General features: G+C 37.9%; 1 protein-coding gene across 1 annotated transcript; it reads right to left on the bottom strand.

Annotated features, from left to right (window-relative positions):
* Positions 1-9,202: 9,202 nt before the first annotated feature.
* On the bottom strand, positions 9,203-9,910 carry LOC140183483 (uncharacterized). Its single transcript, XM_072231930.1, has one exon. It carries the CDS (start codon positions 9,908-9,910, stop codon positions 9,203-9,205), a length of 708 nt encoding a protein of 235 aa, XP_072088031.1.
* Between the last annotated feature and the right edge of the window lie 9,305 nt (positions 9,911-19,215).

Raw genomic sequence — 19,215 nt, forward strand, 5'->3', positions numbered from 1 at the left:
GCTGGGGCTGAGACTAAAGCTTTTCACGTGTGGAGGCCTTTCTTGGCGTCAAACTTCAGGTTGTGACGTGTTTTGGGCGTTCAACTCCGGATAATGACGTTTTTCTGGCGTTTAACTCCAGACAGCAGCATGAACTTGGCGTTTAACGCCAAGTTACGTCGTCTATCCTCGCTCAAAGTATGGACTATTATATATTGCTGGAAAGCCCTGGATGTCTACTTTCCAACGCCGTTGAGAGCGCGTCAATTGGACTCCTGTAGCTCCAGAAAATCCATTTCGAGTGCAGGGAGGTCAGGATCCAACAGCATCAGCAGTCCTTTTTCAGCCTAAGTCAGATTTTTGCTCAGCTCCCTCAATTTCAGTCAGAAAATACCTGAAATCACAGAAAAACACACAAACTCATAGTAAAGTCCAGAAATATGATTTTTGCCTAAAAACTAATATTATTCTACTAAAAACTAACTAAAACATGCTAAAATCTACATGAAATTACCCCCAAAAAGCGTACAAAATATCCGCTCATCACAACACCAAACTTAAACTGTTGCTTGTCCTCAAGCAACTAGATGAATAAAATAGGTTTTAACAGAAATAAAGAAGTAATGATATTCTCGAATTTTAAATGAAGCTCAGAGTCTTATTAGATGAGCGGGGCTTGTAGCTTTTTGTCTCTGAACAGTTTTGGCATCTCCCTGTATCTTTAAATTTTCAGAATGATTGGCATCCTTAGGAACTCAGAATTTCGGATAGTGTTATTGACTCTCCTAGTTAAGCATGTTGATTCTTGAACACAGCTACTTATGAGTCTTGGCCGTGGCCCTAAGCACTTTGTCTTCCAGTATTACCACCAGATACACAAATGCCACAGACACATAACTGGGTGAACCTTTTCAGATTGTGACTCAGCTTTGCTAGAGTCCCCAGTTAGTGGTGTCCAGAGCTCTTAAGCACACTCTTTTGCTTTGGATCACGACTTTAACCACTCAGTCTCAAGCTTTTCACTTGGACCTTCATGACACAAGCACATGGTTAGGGACAGCTTGATTTAACCGCTTAGGCCTGGATTTAACTTCCTTGGGCCCTCCTATCCATTGATGCTCAAAGCCTTGGATCCTTGCTACCCTTGCCTTTTGGTTTTAAGGGCTATTGGCTTTTTCTTTTTCTTTCTTTTCTTTTTTTTTTTTTCGTCTCTTTTTTTTTTCACTGCTTTTTCTTGCTTCAAGAATCAATTTCATGATTTTTTTTCAGATCATCAATAACATTTCTCTTTGTTCATCATTCTTTCAGGAGCCAATATTCATCAAATTCAAAGTACATATTATGCACTGTTCAAGCATTCATTCAGAGAACAAAAAGTATTGCCACCACATATAATTAATTATAAATTTTATTATTAAGAACTCGAAAAATATAGATTACTTCTTTATTCTAAAAAAAATCTACTACTTTATTCATGCCTAATGATGATGAGAAAAATAAATTATAGCTTAATTGGAAATAAAATCAAAATAGACATACTAATTACTACTACTACTATATAACTTCTAAGGTAAAATCCTATAATCATACTATCACAGAGTTAAAGCTGGAATTAGAACTTAACAACCTGTATTTTGGGAAGTGGATGTTCCTCTAGTCTGTGGGGTGCCTTCAAGAATTAATTTCTGACGCTTCAGCTCCCTTAAGTTCACATCCTTGCTCTTCCTGTTCTCTTAGGTGCCATGATCTTAATGAGTTTTAGCTCAGTGATCATGGCAAATCACACCAAACTTAGAGGTTTGCTTGTCCTCAAGCAAAAGAAAGGAAAGGAGAGGAGTAGAAGGAAAGGCATTTTTCAAATAAAGATAAGATGAGTTGAAAAAGATATGAGAAGAAATTAAAAATATTTGAAAAAGAATTGGATTGGAAAAAGATTTATGTTTATGAGTTAAGATACATTTGATATTTTTGAAAAAGGGATTTTAGAAATTAGGGTTCTTTAGAAAACCAATTTGATTTTGAAGGGTGACATTTTGAAACATGTTTATGCAAGAAATCATGAATTGAAACATAAAAATTTAGAAAAATTGTAAAGAAAAACGAATTTTACCTCCTCCCCACCATCCTGGCGTTAAACGCCCAACTGCTGCATGGTTTGGGCGTTTAACGCCCAAATGCTGCTTCTTCTGGGCGTTCGACGCCCAGCTGATGCATCTTTCTGGCGTTTAACGCCCAGATGCTACCCTTACTGGCGTTAAACGCCCAGTGGGTGCTTCTCATGGGCGTTCAACGCCCAAATTATTTCTTACTGGCTTTTTCACGCCAGTGAGCTTCCAATTTTCCTTGTAACTCTGTGACTTCAATCAATTGCTATTTCACCTTTTGAAGATACTCTAGCATCTACCTGTAAAACTAGATCAAATAAAATTATATTTTGTGAGTGGCTGGGTTGCCTCCCAGCAAGCGCTTCTTTAATGTCATTAGCTGGACTGAGTTTTAATCAAGTCTCAGTTTTGAGCATTCTTGCTCAAAATTGCCCTTAAGATAATGTTTGACTCTTTGTCCATTAACAATGAACTTTTTGTTAGAGTCATTATCCTGAAGCTCTATGTATCCATATGGTGATACGTTTGTAATGACATATGGACTTCTCCACCGGGATTTTAATTTCCCAGGGAATAATCTGAGCCTAGAATTGAATAGCAGAACTTTCTGCCCCGGATCAAAGACTCTGGATGACAATTTCTTATCATGCCATCTTTTCGCTTTCTCTTTGTAAATCTTTGCATTTTCGAAAGCATTGAGTCTAAATTCCTCTAGCTCTGATTCGAGACTCTCAGCCATATTGACCTCTCTTACCAGAGAGTCAATAATATCAACACTCATGCAGTCATTTGGGGTGTCTGGATGTTGCATGGCTTTAACAACATTCAGCTTGAACTCTTCCTCATTGACTCTCAAGGTTACTTCCCCTTTTTGGACATCAATGAGGGTTCGGCCAGTTGCTAGGAAAGGTCTTCCTAGAATGAGAGTTGCACTCTTGTGCTCCTCCATTTCCAGCACCACAAAGTCAGTAGGAAAGGCAAATGGCCCAACCTTGACTATCATGTCCTCAATCACGCCTGATGGGTATTTAATGGAGCCATCAGCAAGTTGAAGACATATCCTGGTTGGTTTGATTTCTTCAGTTAAACCAAGCTTTCTGATAGTAGATGCAGGTATTAGGTTGATACTTGCCCCAAGATCGCATAAAGCTTGCTTGGTACAAACACCTTCTAATGTGCATGGTATCATAAAGCTCCCAGGATCTTTAAGCTTCTCAGGTAAGCTTTTTAGAATGACTGCACTGCATTCTTCAGTGAGGTAAACTGTTTCAGTTTCCCTCCAATCCTTCTTATGACTTAATATCTCTTTCATGAACTTAGCATAAGAAGGTATTTGCTCAAGTGCTTCTGCAAACGGAATCTTTATTTCAAGAGTTCTGAGATAGTCTGCAAAGCGGGCAAATTGCTTATCCTGTTCCGCTTGGCGGAGTTTTTGAGGATAAGGCATTTTGGCTTTGTATTCCTCAACTTTAGTTGCTGCAGGTTTATTACCTACAGAAGTGGGTTGGGAAGCCTTTTTAGAAGGATTGTTATCAGCACTTGTATGTGACTGATCACCCACTGGCGTTTGAATACCAGGGGTGGAAGCTGGGGTGGCGTTAAACGCCACCTCCCTGCTTGTTTCTGGCGTTTGAACGCCAGAACCATGTTTCTTTTGGGCGTTCAACGCCAGATCCATGCTTGTTTCTGGCGTTGAACGCCAGGAATGAGCATGGTTTGGGCGTTCAGCACCAGCTTTGTCCCTTTCTGGGCTCGGACTGTCTTCAGGAGGATTTTGAGTATCCACTTGTTTATTTCTTGGTTTCCTGCTGCTTTGAAGTGAGGTATTTAATGTTTTCCCACTTCTTAATTGAACTGCTTGACATTCTTCTGTTATTTGTCTTGACAGTTGTTTTTCTGTCTGCTTTAATTGTACTTCCATGTTCCTGTTAGCCATTCTTGTTTCCTGTAACATTTCCTTGAATTCGGCTAGCTGCTGAGTTAGAAAGTCTAATTGCTGATTAAACTCATTAGCCTGATCCACTGGACTGAGTTCTGCAGTTACTGTTTTAGCTTCTTCTTTCCTGAAAGATTCATTGCTTAAGTACAGATGTTGATTTCTGGCAACTGTATCAATAAGCTCTTGAGCCTCTTCAATTGTTTTTCTCATATGTATAGATCCACCAGCTGAGTGGTCTAGAGAAATCTGAGCTTTTTCTGTAAGCCCATAGTAGAAGATGTCTAATTGCACCCATTCCGAAAACATTTCAGAGGGGCATTTTCTTAGCAACTCTCTGTATCTCTCCCATGCATCATAAAGGGATTCATTATCTCCTTGTTTGAAGCCTTGGATGCTTAGCCTTAGCTGTGTCATCCGTTTGGGAGGGAAATAGTGATTCAGGAATTTTTCTGACAGCTGTTTCCATGTTTTTATGCTGTTCTTAGGCTGGTTATTTAACCACCTCTTAGCTTGATCTTTTACAGCAAATGGAAACAGTAATAGTCTGTAGACATCCTGATCTACTTCCTTATCATGTACTGTATCAGCAATTTGCAGAAATTGTGCCAGAAACTCTGTAGGTTCTTCATGTGGAAGACCAGAGTACTGGCAGTTTTGCTGCACCATGATAATGAGCTGAGGATTCAGCTCAAAGCTACTAACTCCAATGGAGGGTATACAAATACTACTCCCATATGAAGCAGTAGTGGGGTTAGCATATGACCCCAGGGTCCTCTTGTCTTGTCCATTCATACTTACTTTAGAATTGGAACACAAGAGATAATTTATATGTTGATTTAGAAAAAAATGGAATAAGTAAAAACAATATATAAAAAGGAGTTAAAAATTTATTTATTATTATTATTATTATTATTTTATTTTTTTTTTGAAAATTTTTTTTTTCGAAAAATTTGAAATTAAAATCTGAAATTTATATAAAAATTTCGAAAAAGTGGTTCAAAATTAGTTAGAAAATATAAAATTTTTTGAATTTTGAATTTTATGATGAAAGAGAAAAACACACAAAAGACACAAGACTTAAAATTTTTAGATCTAATGCTCCTTAATTTTCGAAAATTTTTGGAGGGAAAACACCAAGGAACACCAAACTTAAAAATTTTAAGATCAAGACACAAGAAAAACTCAAGAACACCTTGAAGATTCACAAGAACACCAAGAACAAAAGAAAGAACACCAAACTTAAAATTTTTAGAAAACTTTAAGAAAATTTTCGAAAATTATAAAAATTAATAATAAAACACCAAACTTGGAGTTTGGCACAAGATTAAATTAAGAAAAATTATTTTTGAAAAAGATTTTTTTTAAAAGTATTGGTGCTCCCTTGTCAAGAATATGACCCTTCTATTCTAGCCAAATGGGCAGAAAAGGTAACAATTGTTCTGGGCAGGTATATTCTTTTTGAAAGATTAATGCTTTGGATTAGTAAAAGAAAAACAAGAAAAGATACAGAACAAGAAAAACTCAAGATCAAACAAGAAAAATAAACAAGAACAACTTGAAAATCAATGAAGAACAAAGACACAAGTCGAAAATTTTAAAGAAAAATATGAGACATGCAATTGACACCAAACTTAGAACAAGACACTAAAACTCACGAAAATTAAGAATAAAAACGCAAAATAAATTATTCCTAATCTAAGAAATAAAATAAACCTTCAATTGTCCAAACTCAATAATCCCCGGCAACGGCGCCAAAAACTTGGTGGACGAAATTGTGATCACTATTTTGTGCCTTTTGGTATCATTGTAAAATTATGGAATTTAAGAAATTGGCATGAGTGGACACAATTCCGTTCAACTAACCAGCAAGTGTACTGGGTCGTCCAAGTAATACCTTACGTGAGTAAGGGTCGAATCCACAGAGATTATTGGTTTGAAGCAATCAATATTTATTTTATCAATCTTAGTCAGGATATCAATAGGATTATTTGGATTAAAAGTGAAATTACTAGATTTGATTATAAAAATAAAAGAGGGAACAATGTTACTTTGATTTGCAGCACTGGAGAATATGTTGGAGTTTTGGAGATGCTTTATCCTTTGAATTTCTACTTTTCCTTGAGATCCTCTTCTCACACGCAGGTTCCTTCCATGGCAAGCTCTATGTAGGGTGTCACCGTTGTCAGTGGCTACTTCCCATCCTCGCAGTGAAAACTATGCTCACGCACTCTGTCACAGTACGGCTAATCACCGGTTGGTTCCCGCTCCTACTGGAATAGAATCACTCTTTTGCGTCTGTCACTAACGCCCAGCAGGTTAAAGTTTGAAGCACGTCACAGTCATTCAATCCCGGAATCCTACTCGGAATACCACAGACAAGGTTTAGACTTTCCGGATTCTCATGAATGCCGCCATCCATCTAGCTTATACCACGAAGATTCTGTTGGGGAATCTAAGAGATATTTATTCAATCTGATGTAGAACGGAGGTGGTTGTCAGGCACACGTTCATGGGTTGAGGAAGGTGATGAGTGTCACGGATCATCACCTTCTCCACAATTAAGCGCGAATAAACATCTTAGATAAGAACAAGCGTGTTTGAATGGAAAACAAAGGAATTGTATTAAATCATCGAGACGCTGCAGAGCTCCTCACCCCCAACAATGGAGTTTAGAGACTCATGCCGTCACAAAGTATGTAATTCAGATCTGAAAATGTCATGAGGTACAAGATAAGTCTGTAAAAGTTGTTTAAATAGTAAACTAGTACCCTAGGTTTACAAAAAATGAATAAACTAAGATAATTGGTGCAGAAATCCACTTCTGGGGCCCACTTGGTGTGTGCTGGGGCTGAGACTAAAGCTTTTCACGTGTGGAGGCCTTTCTTGGCGTCAAACTTCAGGTTGTGACGTGTTTTGGGCGTTCAACTCCGGATAATGACGTTTTTCTGGCGTTTAACTCCAGACAGCAGCATGAACTTGGCGTTTAACGCCAAGTTACGTCGTCTATCCTCGCTCAAAGTATGGACTATTATATATTGCTGGAAAGCCCTGGATGTCTACTTTCCAACGCCGTTGAGAGCGCGTCAATTGGACTCCTGTAGCTCCAGAAAATCCATTTCGAGTGCAGGGAGGTCAGGATCCAACAGCATCAGCAGTCCTTTTTCAGCCTAAGTCAGATTTTTGCTCAGCTCCCTCAATTTCAGTCAGAAAATACCTGAAATCACAGAAAAACACACAAACTCATAGTAAAGTCCAGAAATATGATTTTTGCCTAAAAACTAATATTATTCTACTAAAAACTAACTAAAACATGCTAAAATCTACATGAAATTACCCCCAAAAAGCGTACAAAATATCCGCTCATCACCTCCCTTGACCCTGACAAGATCGTGGTAAATGGGGCCATCGTTTCTCCTCCTCGTCCTGAGATGGCTTTAGAGCTGAAGACCCAGGGCCAGAGAATTAAAAAATCCCCCCTCGTGAGGGTCCACAAGAGGGATCCCAGCCGGTGTCTTCGAGTGTTTCGACCTCAACTCCTGAAGAGCCTATTCCATCCTCCCTTGTTGTCGATCCGACTACCCTTCCTGCTGCTGATCCGTCTTCTAGTGACTCTTAATTTTTCTCTTAAGTGATTTGAGCTATTTGGGGCCTGACTTGTGGGCCCCCTTTGAACAATTTATCTTTTCTTGGTGGTTGTTGTTTGTTCATGACTCTCTTGGCCTTTTACAGCCGTTAACAAAAAGGTTGATCTTTAATTTGCTCTTTTTTGGACAAGGGCTTTTTAAAGAATATTTTTTGCATGTGCATGCTTCGTTATGAGTTTTTCTTGAAAACCTTTTTTTGATCTTCTTTGGAAAAACCTTTTTGGGCGGGCTGTTTTTTGTCTAAGTTACTTGTAGTTTTTCGTAGACTTGGAACAGCTTGCCTTAGTTTTTGGTGGATTTCCTTATCTCTTTTTGGGTTCCTTTCGTATTCAATTTTCATCTATTGAATCGTTTTGTAACTTAGGTTATTTTCGCAATGCATTTCCATTCTTCTCGGTTTTGCCGATTTGTAAGTCGATAAATTCCCGAGTTTATCATGATCTACTTTATAACCTCTTTACACCGACTTGTACCTCGTCGTTTTATCTTAACGACCTTCTAGGTCGGTTCATGGGATTTTCATGTTTTGTCGAGTTTAAGTTCGGTGCGTTTCGTAGAAAGAATGATAATAACTTAAAAGAAATTTATAAAGAGATGTGGGAAAAAGAATCTTTATTTATTCACGAAGGTACTATTTGCTACTAAGAGGTTGACAAATTGTTGCCCCTTAGCCCCCATTTTGATGCCTCGTTAAAATCCCCTTCAGGAAAACCCTTCTTTTTGGGAAAAAATCATGAAGTCGGGAAAAAGAGTACATCAGGGAATAGAGTTCACTTTTAACTATAGTACCTTTTCATATTACAAGCATGCCACAACCTAGGTAATTCGGTGCCGTTCAAGTCGGTCACCTTGTAGCAGCCTTTTCCTAGGACCTCTTTAGTTTTGTATGGCCCTTTCCAGTTGGCAACAAGATTTCCATCCCCAGATTTGTTAACTCCAATGTCATTTCTTATCAAGACCAAGTCGTTCGGGGCGAAGCTTCTTCGAATGACCTATTTGTTGTATCTGTGTGTCATCCTTTGTTTCAGCGCTGCCTCTCTTATTTGGGCTTGCTCTCAGACTTCAGGGAGTAACTCGAGTTCTTCTTTGTGCCCCTGTACGTTGCCAACCTCGTTGTAGAAGCTCACCCTTGGACTTTTCTCATTGATTTCAACTGGTATCATGGCTTCTATGCCATAAGAAAGTTGGAAGGGTGTTTCTCCTGTGGCAAACTGAGGTGTAGTCCGATAAGCCCATAGTACTTGAGGGAGTTCTTCAGCCCAAGCTCCCTTTGCATCTTGCAACCTTTTCTTCAACCCTGCCAGTATGACCTTGTTAGCCGCCTCGGCTTGCCCATTTGCTTGTGGGTGCTCTACCGAGGTGAACTGATGCTTGATATTTATGCTGGCTACCATGATTCTAAAGGTAGAGTTGGTGACCTGAGTGCCATTATCAGTGGTGATAGAGTGAGGTACCCCATACCTTGTGATAATGTTTTTGTAGAGGAATTTCCAACTTCTCTGGACGGTGGTGGTAGCCAACGGTTCTTCTTCGATCTACTTTGTGAAGTAGTCTACTCCCACTATCAGATATTTTACTTGCCCAGGTGCTTGGAGAAAAGATCCTAGTAGGTCAAATATCCATTTTGCAAAAGGCCATGGAGAAGTTATTCTGATAAGCTCCTCGGGGGGAGCGACGTGGAAGTTTGCATGCATTTGGCATGGCTGACACTTCTTCACGAACTCGGTGGCATCTTTTAGCAAAGTCGGCCAGTAGAACTCGGCTCGGATAACTTTCCTAGCCAGGGACCTTGTTTCGAGATGATTCCTACAGATACCATTGTGGACCTCCTCAAATACTTCCGTCGTCTTTGAATTCGGGACGCACTTCAATAATGGTGTTGATGTCCCCCTTTTGTAGAGGGTATTTTTCACCAAAGTGTAGTTTTGCACTTTCCTTAGAATTTTTTTGGCCTCTTTTTCCTCTCTAGGTAGGGTGTTGAATTTTATATATTCGATTAGTTGGTTCATCCATCCGAGGTCCAATCCAGAGACTTCAAAGACATCTTGCTTAGCCTCTACTTTTGCGACAGAGGGTTCTTGGAGAGTTTCTTGGATCAGGTTTCTATTGTTCCCTCCTGGCTTGGTACTTGCTAATTTGGAGAGGGCATCTGCCCTGCTATTGAGATCCCGAGTTATGTCTTTGATCTCAGTTTCTGCAAAATGCCTGAGATATTCCAAAGTTTTGTCCAAGTATCTCTTCATATTGGGGCCTTTAGCCTGATACTTCCCATTAATTTGTGAGGTCACCACCTGGGAGTCGCTGAACACAACTACTTTCGTTGCACCAACTTCTTCCGCCAGTTATAACCCTGCAATCAAGGCTTCATATTCTGCCTGATTGTTAGAAGCTGAGAATTCAAATTTGAGGGAGACATCTATTTAAGTTTCCTCTTAGTTGACTAATATTATGCCTGCACCGCTTCCAATTTTGTTGGAGGAGCCGTCCACGTATAACTCCCATGTTGTGGCGGCTTCCTTTTGATCTCCTGCGTATTCTGCCACGAAGTCGGTGAGGCATTGGGCTTTAACTGCAGTCCGAGTTTTGTACTTTAAGTCGAATTTGGATACCTCTATTGCCCATTGAACCATTCTACCCGCAATATCCATCTTCTGGAGGATTTCCTTCATGGGCTGGTTCGTTTGAACCCTTATTGTGTGAGCCTGAACAAAAGGTGCAGCCTCCGAGAGGCTACTATTAAAGCATACGCAAACTTCTTAAGTTTTTGATACCTTAATTTAGGGCCTTGTAGGACTTTGCTGGTGTGAAGTATACAGGATGTTGCCCGACCTCGTCTTCCCATATTAGAGCTGATGCTACAGCTTTGTCTGCTACAGACAAATACAGGACGAGTTCTTCCCCAATGGCAGGTCGGGTCAGAATGGGAGGTTGGCTTAAAAACCTTTTGAACTCCTAGAATACTTTTTCGCACTCAGGAGTCCATTCGAACTGGCATCCTTTTCTTAATAGAGAGAAGAGTGGTAGGGATCTTAATGCAGATCCCGCCAAGAAACTGGAGAGGACAGCAAGCCGGCCATTTAATTGCTGGACCTCTCTTAAGCAAGTCGCGCTTTTCATTTCTAGGACTGTTTTGCACTTGTCAGGGTTTGCTTCAATCCCTTTTTGTGTAAGTATAAATCCTAGATATTTTCCTGCCTCCACCGCGAAGGTGCATTTTGCTAGGTTCAATCTCATCCCATGCATTCTAATGGTGTTGAAGACTTGCGAGAGGTTTGTCAAGAGGTCGGCCTCATCCTTGGTTTTTACAAGCATGTCGTCTACATAGACTTCCATTAAATTCCTAAGGTGGGGAGCAAACACCTTGTTCATCAGCCTTTAATATGTGGCTCCAGCATTTTTCAGCCCAAAGGGCATGACCACATAGTAATAGTTTGCTTTAGGCGTGATAAAAGATATTTTTCTTGGTCCGGCTTGTACATCGTGATTTGGTTATATCCCGAGTATGCATCTATGAACGATAAGTATTGATACCCCGAGTAAGAGTCTACCAAGGTATCAATGTTTGATAGGGGATATGGTCTTTGGGACACGCCTTATTCCAGTCAGTGTAGTCGACGTACATCCTCCACTTGCCGTTTTGCTTCTTGACTAGCACCACATTTGCCATCCATGCCGGATATTTGACCTTTTTGATGAAACCGACTTCTAAGAGGGCTTGCACTTGTTCTTCCACCACTTGGGCTCGTTCAGGTCCGAGCTTCCTTCTTTTTTGCTAGACAGGTCACTATCCGGGGTATATCGATAGTTTATGTGATATGAGCTCGGGATTTATCCCTAGCATGTCGGAGACTTTCCAGGCGAAGAGGTCGGAATTCTCTTGTAAGAGCCTTATAAGCTTATGCTTCAAATCTTCTTTCAGGTTGGCTCCTGCGTAGGTGCTTTTTCCTTCCTCTTTTCTGACCTGTACCTCTTCAGTCTTTCCCCTGGTTGTGGTCATAGCTCCTCATTAGCTCTGACTCCTTCGAGCTCAATTGTGCGCACCTCCTTGCCTTTTCTTCTTAGGTTCAGGCTTTCATTGTATCATTTTCTTGCCAATTTTTTATCTCCTCTAATGGTTACTATTCCTTTTGATGTTGGGAATTTCATGCAAAGGTGGGGAGTAGATACCACTATTCCGAGCCGATTTAGGGTAGTTATACCTATTAGGGCATTGTAGGTTGAACCCACATCGATGACTATGAAGTTGATGCTCAGAGTTTTGGATTTTGCCCCATTTTCCAAAAGTGGTATGTGGGGGTATGAATCCTAGTGGTTTTATTGGTGTATCCCCCAGCCTATATATGGTGTCAGGGTAAGCTCTTAACTCCTTTTCATCCAACCTCAGCTTATCGAACGCTGGTTTGAATACGATGTCGGCTGAGCTTCCCTTATCCACCAGGGTTCTGTGAAGATGGGCATTGGCAAGGATCATGGATATCACAATTGGATCATCATGTCCAGGAACGATACCTTGCCTATCTTCTTTAGTAAATGAGCTGGTTTGGAGGTTGGGAGCTTCGCCGCCAACTTGGTAGACTTCCTTCAAGTGCCTCTTTCGAGATGACTTTGCGAGGTCGTCTCCATCAAATTCTCCTGAGATCATATGTATATGTCTTTTTGGAGTCTGAGGTTGTGGGTCTCTTCGGTCATCGTCATCTCGCTTTCTTTTTCCATGATGGTCTGACCTTTCCATGAGATATCTGTCCAGCCCACCTTCTCTGGCCAGCTTTTCTATCACATTTTTGAGGTCGTAACAATCATTTGTTGAGTGACCATATAGCTTATGGTACTCACAGTAGTCGCCACAACTCCCCCCTTTTTATTTTTTATGGGTCTAGGGGGAGGTAGTCTTTCAGTATGACAAATTTCTCTGTAGACATCAACTAGGAAAACTCGTAGAGGAGTATAGGAGTGGTATCTCTTAGGCCTTTCAGGGCCGACCTCATCTTTTTTCTTGGGCTCTCTCTCTTTCTCTTTTGATGAGTGAGAGTGCCCAGGTCGCCAGCCTGGTTCTGGAAGTCTGGCATTTTTCTCCATGTTTATGTACTTCTCAGCTCTCTCCTGTACATCACTCAGAGAGGTCGGGAGCCTTTCTGAGATGGACTGGGAGAAGGCCTCTCGAAGTCCATTTACTAGGCCCATAATCACTGCCTTCATGGGCAGGTCTTGAATCTCCAAGCATGCTTTAATGAACCTCTCCTTGTAATCCCTCAAAGGTTCTTCGACCTCCTGTTTTACTCCCAACAGGCTTAGTGCGTGCTTTACTTTGTCCTTCTGGATGGAGAATCGCATCAGGAACTTTCACGAGAGGTCGTCGAAACTGGTGACGGACCTCAGAGGAAGACTATCAAACCACTTCATCGCTGCTTTCATCAAGGTTGTCGGGAAAGCCTTGCAGCGAGTGGCATCAGAGGCGTTAGCCAGATACATCCGACTTTTAAAGTTTCTTAAATGATGCTTTGGATCCGTGGTTCCATCGTAGAGGTCCATATCAGGGCTTTTAAAGTTCTGTGGAACTTTTGCCCTCATAATGTCCTCGCTGAACGGGTTTTCTCCTCCCAAGGGAGAATTTTCTCGGTCGCTACGGGAGCTTCGACTTTTAAGAGCAGACTTCAGCTTTAAGAGCTTTTCTTCTAGCTCTTTTCGCTGCTCAATCTCATTCCTCAAGTTTCTCTTTGCCTCTCGCTGTCGTTCCAACTCTTGTTCCAACTATTCCAAGTGCCCTTGGTGGCCGTGGAACAATCCCATGAAATCAGCTGCGCGGGGTTGTCCCTCCTTTCCTGATTCGCGCCCTTCAGAGGAATTTACCTTTGGGTCTCTCAACCCAGAAGTGCCTTCCCTGTGTTGGTTGGTCACCCCTTGGTGAGTGACGATATCCATGTCGTTATTTCCAGGTCCTGATTCTCTTGTTCAGAATCGGACGCTGTGTGGCTGTCTTCGTGCGATTCGTCCGCCATTACTGGTTGATCTCTCGGGTCCCCGGCAACGGCGCCAATGTTACGATGGGTAAGTGGAGATTAGTGGGCTGGACTCGTTGGGTTGGCCCAATCGTCTGAAGGAAGAAGCCTCTAACTAGGTTCGCGTCTGGGAGCCTCCGTCTGACTTTTGGGTATGAAGGAATGGGGGGTGGTACCTGCAAAGACACTCTGATGCCTAAGTCAGCAAGGGGCTAAGCAGGTTTAGAGAGTATTGGGACTTAGAGATACCTGAGAGGTATTAGTGTATTTATAGTGGTGAACCAATAACCACCGTTAAAGTAGTTCCACCTTTTAAGGAGGATAACCGTCCCTTTATCTTAGGAAAGTTGAGATATGGCTCCTGGAAATGGGTTGAGAGATTTTAGGGGCAGTTACTTATTTGAATAAGGGTTATTTGCCAGCTAACCTTTGATCCCGACTTCCTTTGGAGTGAAATTTGTGTCGAATCCGACCTCTTGAGGGAAGGTCGGTTATGTGGGGAGGCCAATCTATGGATTTGGCCTTTTTATCTTATTTGGACCTGGGCCTTAGTATTGGGGAAGGATATGAACAAGATTATAACATTTTTGTTGATGTAATACTTTTAATTTTACTGATAATTTAAAATTTATATTAGTCTATAATTATGTTTTAGTGTATTTATTTATATTTTAATTATTATTTATTATAAAACAGTTATTTCGGTTGAACTACAGTTAAATCGGTTGAACAAGTAAATCAGTAAACCAGTAGCTAGAGCGGTTTGATGACTAGTTCAGTTTTCAGAACCTTGCAAATGATATGATAATCTAGCTGTCGGTGATCGCTCGAGATTTCGGCCGCCTAATATGTATGAGATCTATTGTATCATCTTACCTCCCAATATCATTTTTTTCGTCGGAATGTCACCCGAATCAACTAGTTGTATCCATTGCCAAACTCCTTGCATTTGCCATGATACTTCACGTGATCTGACTCTACACTTTATACTCAATCCCATGATGACTACTATAGTTCTTCACACAAAGAACCACCTCTTCTTTATTTTGAAATTGATGACAAATTCATTCAGTATAGGAGCACGAGACGATTCAGGTTGTCAATCCTTTAGCCTAAATTTAAAAATCCTTACTCAGCCATAGCATCAAGATTGAGGGTTGACAAATGAAGAGAAAATTCCTGTGTGGCTGAACCCTCAGATTGACGGCTGGTGGGTCAAACTAGAATAGCCCTTATGTCCTTGTCACTATTAGTAAGAAATTCGACATCATCATCATCCTCGCCAAGAGCTTCTTCTCTTGGATCTGCCTTGCTAGCATCTATTGGGTCTTGAGCAACCCGAACAGGTGATGATATTACAAGAGCAAGCTCACCAAACGTGCAATTATCTGCATGTCCCACGCATGTTCCACTTCACGATTTAAATTTATGGTGAAAGTAAGAGATGTTCCTAAAGCTGCAGCAACTAAACCGACGGGAGTGGACCTAGATGCTTCGATTGTTCCCACAAAATGAGGATTTGGAGCCGATCCTCTAAAACTTCCAACCACATCTTCAAGCTTTGTATACAACTCTATAGTACGGATCTCCAGAAAACTTATACCACAATAAAATATTACTTGCAAGTCATCATCGTTCTGTAATTCAAACAAATCAAACTTTACAAATCCTTGACCAACTACTACTGAATCCTATATAATAACTGACCCACTCTCTTTTTTCCAACTAACCCAATTATTTGTAGAATATTATTTTATAACTTTGTAAATGTTGTGGATGGTCTTATAAATACAGCAGATGACTTCTTCTTACCGGTAAAAGTAACACTCTCTCTAGTCTTTTTAATCTCTTTCTATTACAATGTATAAGTATTAGAAAACTATCATCACTATCACCCATTTGTTAACTCTACAACACTTCCATCCGTCTCTAACTATTTATGCCTTCGAATTGGTCTTTATGCAACCATAAATCGTTGGCTTTCTTATTGGTTTAATCATATATAGCATAAATCATTGGTGTTTAATATGTTTTTTTCTAGTATGTTACTTCATAAATTATGGGAGTATATCATGTTTTATGTTTTTTACTTTAAAATCCAGTTTCATCCGACAATTTATATTCATTAAAACGCTTTTTGCACTCCAGAATTTATAACTATTTATGAATCGTTATAATCCTCAATGTTTTATATTTTTTTATTAAAACCAATAGGAAAGGAAAACGATTCACATAAAAAGTGAAAGGACAAAAAAATTAATTTTTTTATTTAGGACAATCTAATAATTTTTATATTTAATTAATTTATTTAAATAATTTATCCTAAATTTTACTATTTTAATTTAAGAATAATTAAAAAATTATCTTCTCACTTTAGAAAAGATTAATTTTAAAAAGAAGTAAAAGATGAAGTAATTATTGTTATAATAATACTAATTTTGTCAAAATGTCATTTCAGTCCCTACTTTGATGTGTTGTTTTACATCAAATCCCTATCAATCTTTGTGGTGTTGACTGTGCCTCAAAAGCAAATTTTGCATTCGCCGCTATCTTTGCTCCGTACCATACGCGAGATACATAAGATTGTGGTTTGGAAGCAACGTAATAATATTCCTCTAATGCAAAAATAAAAAGAGAAAGTATAGGAAATTAATGGCGTAAGCGTACAATGTGTAAAATAGAGGTTTAGGAAGTATTAGAGATATGACTATTAGTGTTACATTGTCTCGTCAGATTACGCTTTTGGGATGAGTGGGTTCATGACATAGTATTAGAGTTCTAGATCCGAAAAGTCAAGGGTTCGATTCTTGTTGAACTCCAAAATCAACTTAAATTTTTGAATAGTATAGGTGATGTTTATTTTATTTAGACTAAAAATTTAGTCCATTGTACACATTGTAAGCTTAGAAGAAATCGAAATTTGTAAATTAAACACTAGCGTCCATATTAATTCCCTAGAACCATTTTTCATGCAATATAATGACCGAGGGTGGATATCATTAGAAAGGTTATTAGTTAGGATTAGCCTCTACTTTGTTATGATTTAAATTGGAATAATCGTTAACTTTTTTAAATTATATTCTAATCCTACTTAATTAATCCATTCTAATGTTATCTTTTAGTTATTCTAATATATATATATATATATATCAAAAATTTTATTTGCACATTAGTCTTTTAACTATGCTATATAAACATAAAAAAAACATTTATTTAGTGTTTACAAAAATTTAATTATGCTACTATACATTTTTCATTATATTATTATGAGAAATTTGATTATTTTATTAATTAACTACTTTGTTTTAAAATATATAAACTAACATAAACAAATATACACAATAATATATATATATATATTGATTATTTTTTTTATTCACAAAGATTTTCATTAATCTTATATGACATACTTTCCTATTTTATAATTTTTTTCCTTCTCCCCGTTTTTTGGTTAAAAACATAAAATTGGAAAATGTAATTTCTGATTGAATCTGGTTTGAACATTTGAATTATTAAATCTATAATTCTATTAGTTTGATGATGGATTCGATTTTCAAAATTTTTGTTATTTTTAATGAATCTTTTAATATGTATTGGATAAATAAATTTTAAATAAAATTTATTATAAAGAAATTAAGTTTTAAAAATATTATTATAGAATAATTTAATTTTTTAAAACTAACCAATAAATTTATAGAATGATAAATATTTGTTAAAAGTTAAGTGTCTGATTTAAATTTTTTAAAGTAATTTAAGTATTTGCTCAATTATTTAATAATATAAAAAGAAGATAATAATGTTTATAGAGTGCCATGATAGGCTACTATGGAAAAAAGTTAATAATTTTTTTTCCAAAATAATTGTTATTTTTTAAATTGAGTACTTGATCTATTTACACATGAAGAAACAATCAACTCCTAGATAAATTTTTTACACAAAAGATGTTGAGCGATGAATTTTGGGGTGGAGCTAGGTTGAATTTTAGGGGGTTAAAAATTAATTTTATAATAAAAAATAAAATAAAATGTTTAAAAAGATTAAACTCAAATTTGTACATAATTTATAAAAAAATGTGAAGTTTGAGGCGGTCATTGTCCCCTTTTATTGCATGAGACTCCGCACCTGAATAAATTCGACTTAGGTGAGTTTGATATATAATTTAATTAAAATTTTTTAAAAAAATTAAAATAATAAAAAAAATTTTTAATCATAAAATATTTATTTTAACAAAATAATAAAAATATTTTGTTATAAAAAAATTTTAATTTTTATAAGTATTAAAAAAATAAAAAAAAATTATATTAAATATAATATTTGATTTTATAAGTTAAAAAAAAAGATAGATTTATGCAAACTGGTAACATATCAGTGAGAAGTTGAAAATTAATTCTCAATTTTTTTGAATTATTAATATTTTTTTCTGTTTTTATTTGATCTCACCTATAAAATATAGGTGAAAGATTACCCTTTATCCTAAAAAAAATGAGAGGATCTAATCTAGTGAGAAGCCAGTTGTTGATTTTGAGGTTGTCCAGTGAGCAGTGATAGCATAGTTCCTGTCACGTGGCACACCATGAACCTCATAATAGGGATAGCATGGGCTGAACATCTTCCCGTGCTAGAATTTGATGGCATCCACAACAATCCAAGGACAACCAAATAGCTACACTGTAAGAATGTTCCAGAATATAACCCGCACCGAAGTTTTTTATCTCCGCCTGAAAGTGAGAGATCAACGTTTGAAAAATAACATAAATAGGTCTTCGAAAATTTCTGCAATAAGTTTATAGCCTTTTAAAAAATAAAAATATTAAATAAATTGTTGAAAATTTTGTTTGATAGATTTATAGGTTCTTGAAAAAAAGTATTAAATAAATCTTGTAAATTATAATGATGGACTCATTGGTCCTTGATAGAAAAATAAGGGTAAAGTACGTAAATAAATAAATTGATCATCCTTTATCCAAATACACAAAACTGATATTCCTTATCTAATTGTGTAATTTGACACTTTTATGTAAACTGTGGGAAGCTACCACGGTTTACAATTTTAACATAAATCGTGGCAACCTACCACGGTTTATGAATTGTGTGATTTGTGTGTAAACCGTGGCAAGCTATCACGGTTTATGAAGGGAGAATGTTTAACATAAATCGTGGCAAGCTCCTACGGTTTATGAAGGAAAAAATTTGATCACAGTGTGCAGTCTAAATGATATGTTATCTGCTATGTATTTGATAGTTTAAGCGGTTTGAGATTCTAAGATATACATTATTTCCGTCACAGTTATCATGCGCAGTCTAAATGATACCACATTGATGCAATCAAACATCTAAAATAAACGGATTTTATTCATATGAAACTAATGCAGAAAATCAACATGGTGACATTCATAGACTTAACCAACCATACATAACTCAACTGAACAGTTAATAAAACAACTAAAACAACAAGGTAATGAGATCTACGCATCTCCCCCGGTAGTATGTCTTCGCTGGTCATAGTTCCTCCGCGTATGCCCAGCCTGACGGCATAGCCCACAGCGCTTCGA

Source organism: Arachis hypogaea, chromosome 3, assembly GCF_003086295.3.
Source record: "Arachis hypogaea cultivar Tifrunner chromosome 3, arahy.Tifrunner.gnm2.J5K5, whole genome shotgun sequence".
NCBI classification, from domain to species: Eukaryota; Viridiplantae; Streptophyta; class Magnoliopsida; order Fabales; family Fabaceae; genus Arachis; species Arachis hypogaea.

What these genes read in the sequence shown, in the direction of transcription:
- LOC140183483 (XM_072231930.1), bottom strand. Translation starts at nt 9,910, where the DNA reads ATGAAGAGATACTTGGACAAAACTTTGGAATATCTCAGGCATTTTGCA.